General features: G+C 37.3%; 1 protein-coding gene across 1 annotated transcript; it reads left to right on the top strand.

Annotated features, from left to right (window-relative positions):
• The first annotated feature begins 1,045 nt into the window (after positions 1 to 1,045).
• Positions 1,046 to 2,340, top strand: LOC122078938. The gene is made up of 4 exons (XM_042645144.1): positions 1,046 to 1,332; positions 1,403 to 1,585; positions 1,707 to 1,766; positions 1,876 to 2,340. The coding sequence occupies exons 1-4, from the start codon at positions 1,102 to 1,104 to the stop codon at positions 2,161 to 2,163; spliced, it is 762 nt and encodes a 253-aa protein (XP_042501078.1). The 5' UTR covers positions 1,046 to 1,101; the 3' UTR covers positions 2,164 to 2,340.
• The last annotated feature ends 3,228 nt before the right edge of the window (positions 2,341 to 5,568 follow it).

The following is a 5,568-nucleotide window of genomic DNA, read 5'->3' as shown; positions in this document are numbered from 1 at the left end:
GTCAGAAAGGCAAATGAGTTGACGAGCTGGGGCAGGGTCTTATTTTAGTCTTTTGTTTTTTAGTTTTAAGTTTTAAGTTAAGTTAAGGTGTTAACATGACTAGGGACCTGCTGAAATGAAATATTATAGTATTTAATTAGACATCTCTCTCTCTCTCTCTCTCTTAATGGATGCTTTGACAATTTAATCTAAAATTAACAAAGTATAAAATCTATAACCTAATTAACAAGTAACTCTTGTAACAAATCAACAAAATACGGGTATTCCTAAATGGATACGAGTGCGAATTGAATTAAGATTTTTAATTATACATTTACTTTATGGACCTTCTTTCCCCTAATGAATACAATATGCTCTTAATTCCATTTTTGTAAATTGTTTTAGTTCTTTTCCTCATTATTTAGTACTTGTCTAAACTTCAAGAACCCTCAAAATCACTAATTGATTATCTGATCGAATCAGATAATTATTTTTTAAATGATTTGAGTAATTCAAATTTAAATCCGAATACCCTTTAATCAGATTGGGATACCATTTTATCTATCCATTTACATCCTTATAATTAATTAATTAATTAATTAATTGGACAAAAATCCTTCTCTGACTCTACCACAGACCCCATGCAGTAATTCTCTATATCTATCTGAGTTTTAATGAGACGGAAACGGATCCAGCGGACTTCGACTCGGTTCGGAGTGCCCAGTGGGAGTGGGACCAGTTTTAGGTGGCGATATCGATCAGAGCCGATTCACATCTGAATCAATTGGTTCTTATCAATATAGGGGTGAAACTTGGATCGGCCTTGAAATAGGGAACATGGAATAAGTCAAGGAATTGGCGTTCTGATTCCGATTCACACTGCGGGTATTAAAATTTGGTGGAAAACTGGAAACTGCCAAATTGGGAGAGATGTTAGTCGATTCTGTTTATGAGTCGACCGATTTACCTGTCCGATTCCCGATTTTTAATCCCTGAGTGTGACTTTCATCCCCTGTGAAATGGGAGCGAGTGAGCCACTGCCATAAATTGATGGGAGGGGACAGATAAGTCTCTAGAAACATTTATGATGGGAATCCATCTCTCAGAAGCGGAGAGGGTGAAATGGCATCAACTGTAACCAGTCATTGGGTCATTTCCACCACATCTCAAAACTTTCCCAAATCCTCACAGCTCTCTCACCGAAGCCTTCTCCATCTTAATACCACAAACTTCCATCTTAGCAGGACTGTAACCCACCTTTCCAGATTCTCTGTACCAAGACCCAGAGCTGCTCAAACGGATCAGGAAGCTACATCCTCTGTTCTTCTCCAAGAAGTAGAGCAGGCCAGTAAGGTAATAGGATTTTCAGTTATGGATTTGGCAAGTATGATTTAGTGAATTTGTTACTTCTCTTGTTCTTCAGGAAGTTGAGGAAAGTGTGAGGATTCTCAAGAATGCAGCGAAGACAAGAAAAGTTGCAGCAGAAGAGGTACTCGCTGCCCTTGCTGTGATAGAGAAGGCTAAGCTTGATCCTTCTGAATTTCTCAATACGCTTGGAGGATCTGAATCACCTGGAAGAACCTGGATGCTTATCTTCACTGCTAAGGTTGTTAATTAACTCGTTTCCTTCTTCACTAATTTCCATTTCCTGGTGGGTTAACGGATTTTGGATTTCTTGGGTTATTCTTCTTATTGGGTACTCAGATGTTTCAGTCTGGGTTTTGTAGGATCGCTTGAAGAGTGGTAGCTATTTCCCTATTACTGCCGTTCAACGTTTTGATGCAGCGGTTAGCAATTTTTTCCTCAGATACTTTCCTCATCTACTTAGTTCTTCAGACCTGTCAGTATCGAATTCATATCTTGTAAACAGATTAGTTTTGTTATTTTGATTTGCAGGGAAAAAGGATTGAGAATGGAGTATTTTTTGGGCCTTTTGGATGCTTAACATTTGAAGGAAGATTTTCATGGAAGAAAAGGATATTAGCTTTCATTTTTGAGTGTATCCGAATAAAGGTTGGGCCATTTGGTCCACTGCAGATAAGCTTGGGGCAAATAGATGAGAGGGAGCCAAGCACCAAGGAAGATCCCTTCTTCATCTGGTTTTACATAGATGAGGAAATTGCTGTGGCTAGAGGAAGAAGTGGTGGAACAGCTTTCTGGTGCCGCTGTCGCCGTGTGACATGATTGTATGGAGCTTCCTTTCTCTTTCTTCATCTCCTTCCTTCTCTCTCATCCCATGTATACATTTTAATCTGTATATTTATGCATCCCAGTTGTTCTATTCAGATCCAAAGTTTGTACACACTATACAGAGATTGGAGTGAATTAATAAAGTCTAAAACATCTAATATTCTGGACTTCCTTCTGAGTACAGAAACCTTTTATTTTCAGATACTCAACATGCTCCCTTTCAAGATAACCATTGAAACTTGTAGAAAATTGCGGTCTCAAATAAGTGATGCCAAGATTTTTCTGACTTGCAGGGAAGCACAAACTGTTAAAAAAGCTACAGTTAATCAGATAGAAGCAACAAATTTTCAAGGAGGTGTACCTCCATGGCATCATCTAGTGGATTCTCAGTCAAGATTTTCACTGCTGTGTTTTCAAAATGCCGATGTGCCTATAGATTCACAAACTGACTTCCCCTTAAATTAGATGACACTCACTCCCACTCCCACTCCCACTCCCTAGGGGAAGAATGGATCTACCTAAAAGAAGGCCAGCATTTGGCCAGAATATTGTTCCAAATAGTTTTAGAAAATGGGCATCTAAAGAAAAGGTGATTCATGTCCTCTTTGGCACTTGAACGGAGGCAGAAGTTAAGAATTGAGATATATATGTGCCTAAGGAAAGATTGCATTGGGAGATTGGAGTTTATAGCTCTCCAAGCAGTGAAGCTGTATATGTCTTAGGATGAATCCCTTTCACCAAATAGACTAAAATATGAAACCTTGGGAAGCCTTGGATCTCAGGTACAGGCCATACTGAATCTAGTTGAGGAGCATGCGGTTCACCAAAACAGATCTCCACTGCCACGAGGTCTCCAATGAACAAAGGGGGAGGTCCGCCTATACATTGGATAAAGCTGAGGAAGGATCGCCAGGGTCCCAATTTCCTTCATGTACATTGACGGGGCCTTTGCTGAACTATAAGACCCATTGTTATACCAGATAGGGTCACCATAGAGGGAGATAAGAACACCATTAGGATGCCAAGAATCAAGCCAGCTGAGCAGAGTGTCCTTACCACTTGAAGATTTAATATAGCCAGCAACCAGATTCTTCAGAACCATCTTTCTCCTAGACCAACAAGAGGTTGAAGAGCACTGAGTAGTCCAAGCGGAATCCTTCCTAAGAATCATGGAATCAATCCACTGGATCCAAATAGAATTTTCTTTTGACACAACCCTCCATGTGTGCTTAATGAGAGTAGCAATGTTCACATCTTTCTCTCCAAATATTGAGGTCCCTTCATCTCTTGGGAGACGCATCGTAAGATGATTTGTTAACACGGTCTTCTCAAATTCATATGCTTCCCTTTGAAAAGATCCCTATATTTCTTCCCTTCCAAAGCATCTAGATAATAGCATGGAGTCTAATATATTTTATAAGATTTAGCCTTAATTTATTTATTTTTGGATGAAAAAAAAAAACCTGCAAAGAAGGCTAGCCAAGGGGAGGACCTCCAAATTAACAAAACAACCATAAAAAAGATCTAGATGGTAACACAAGACAATCATATTTTATGAGATCTTGTCTTTTTTTACAACTTAAAGAACATGAGATGTGTGACTACCAAAGGAAAATGTATTTGGTTTGTGTAGTTCTCATGCATTGTTGAAAAAAAAATTGATTTGTACCACAAATATCTAAATATTTTGATTCTACATGCACACTTGGCTAAGCTTCTAACTCTTGGGTTTTGAAAAGATTCTGTAATGTATATGATGAGTTTAGACCATTAGAATCTAAGGAATCTAAAAATCCTGTTTTTGTTGTAGAATGTCGAATTATGGGGGTTTTCTTAACATTTTAAACTGATAAAAATAAATAAAATATAATTTTTTGTCTCAAATGTGATATATAGTATTATTTAAAAATGATTTACTAGACACGATTTCAAAGATGCTAGGATGATTTTTAGTATTTATACATCATTATCAAAATTATTGACCTTAACATGCCTCATTTATAGATGAATAAATTGTCTTGCTTAGATAAATATCTACAATCGAAGATCAATAAATTTAAATTAAAATAAAATTTTAGGCAGAACAATAAATGAAATTGGGCTTTAAAAAAAAATTCTATTGAGAGAAAGGCTAATAAAAAAAAAATTTGAAAGATGTTAGAAAAATAAAGGAATGAAAAACTGTCCAAGATTCTTTGATGTGAACATTTCTAGATTCCTTCTTAAGCTTTGCCAAAAATATTATGTAATGTGAATTGTTACACAAAGCCTTCTCAAATTCATATATTTCCCTTTAAAAAAAATACTTTTGTTTCTTCATTCCCCAGGATCAACATATTAGTACAGAATATCATATTTTATTAGATTCTACCTTAATTTAGAACTTAAAATAACATAAAATTGTGCACGTCTCATGCACCATTTAAAAACAATATATGATTTATACTACAAAAATTTAAAGACACATTTGGGGGCTCGGGTGGAAATGACTGGCTCACATCCTATGAAATGAAAAATACCTTATTTATGAATGCTTACTCGTGCATTCCCATTGGCACTCATGTAATGCATTCCCCCATTAGTCTTTTACAATTTACATGACTGCCTAAGATTCTGACAAGATTCTTGATTATAAGGTTGGACCATTAGAATCTTAGAATTTTAGAAATCCTATTTTATTGTAGATTATCAAATTATGCTTTTAATTGGTGAAAGACTATAAAAATAATAATAGGTATATGTATATCAATCTGGATCTGGATCTTCTCCATAGAGCCCATGGACCATAGAGTGATCCCACAGCTGGGTGGACCCGGGCACCCGTCTCAAGGTCACCCTGGCTGTGAGATCTCTCTATGGTCCATGGACTCTTTTGAGAGGAATCCTATCCTGCGGCATTCAACGATTGGGAGAACCTAGTGGTATGCACTCATGTGTTAGCGTACGTATCCAAATCTTCTTAACCATCAGATGCCAAATTGGATGCCCTTCACACCGTAGATATACATACACCATTCATGGAGGTAGTAAGTTGAATCATCAACACTGCTGACTGGACTGCAACATGAAACATGAGTCACATGTAGAGGTGATCTGTCCGTCAAAGCAATTGCAACTAAGAACACGCTTTCACCCTATCCGGAATTCCGGATCTCACCCTCGTTCAGAGTTACGACGGACTGGCATCCTACCCTAGGAGGGGAAGAACTAAAGAAGGAAGAATAGAGAGGGAGACCTTTTGGTTACGAAAGGCCAAAAGAAAAGAAGAAAAGTTTGACTTCTCCATTCACTCATACATGTATTTTCTTAGTTGATTTGAGTTAGACGATGGAACAATCATCGAAATGAACCCTTAGGCACCGTTTGGTAATATTCATAGAAACGTGTTTCTGCATTTTT

Source organism: Macadamia integrifolia, chromosome 5 (assembly GCF_013358625.1).
Source record: "Macadamia integrifolia cultivar HAES 741 chromosome 5, SCU_Mint_v3, whole genome shotgun sequence".
Classification (NCBI taxonomy): Eukaryota; Viridiplantae; Streptophyta; class Magnoliopsida; order Proteales; family Proteaceae; genus Macadamia; species Macadamia integrifolia.
Note: the sequence above shows the minus strand (reverse complement) of the source record. Positions and strands in the feature narration are given on the sequence as shown.

Bases quoted from the DNA above. Each gene is read 5' to 3' on its own strand.
- LOC122078938 (XM_042645144.1), top strand. From the start codon at position 1,102: ATGGCATCAACTGTAACCAGTCATTGGGTCATTTCCACCACATCTCAA. The intron at 1,333-1,402 runs GTAATAGGATTT...CTTGTTCTTCAG, and splicing joins AAGTAGAGCAGGCCAGTAAG to GAAGTTGAGGAAAGTGTGAG. The intron at 1,767-1,875 runs GTTAGCAATTTT...TTTGATTTGCAG, and splicing joins TTCAACGTTTTGATGCAGCG to GGAAAAAGGATTGAGAATGG.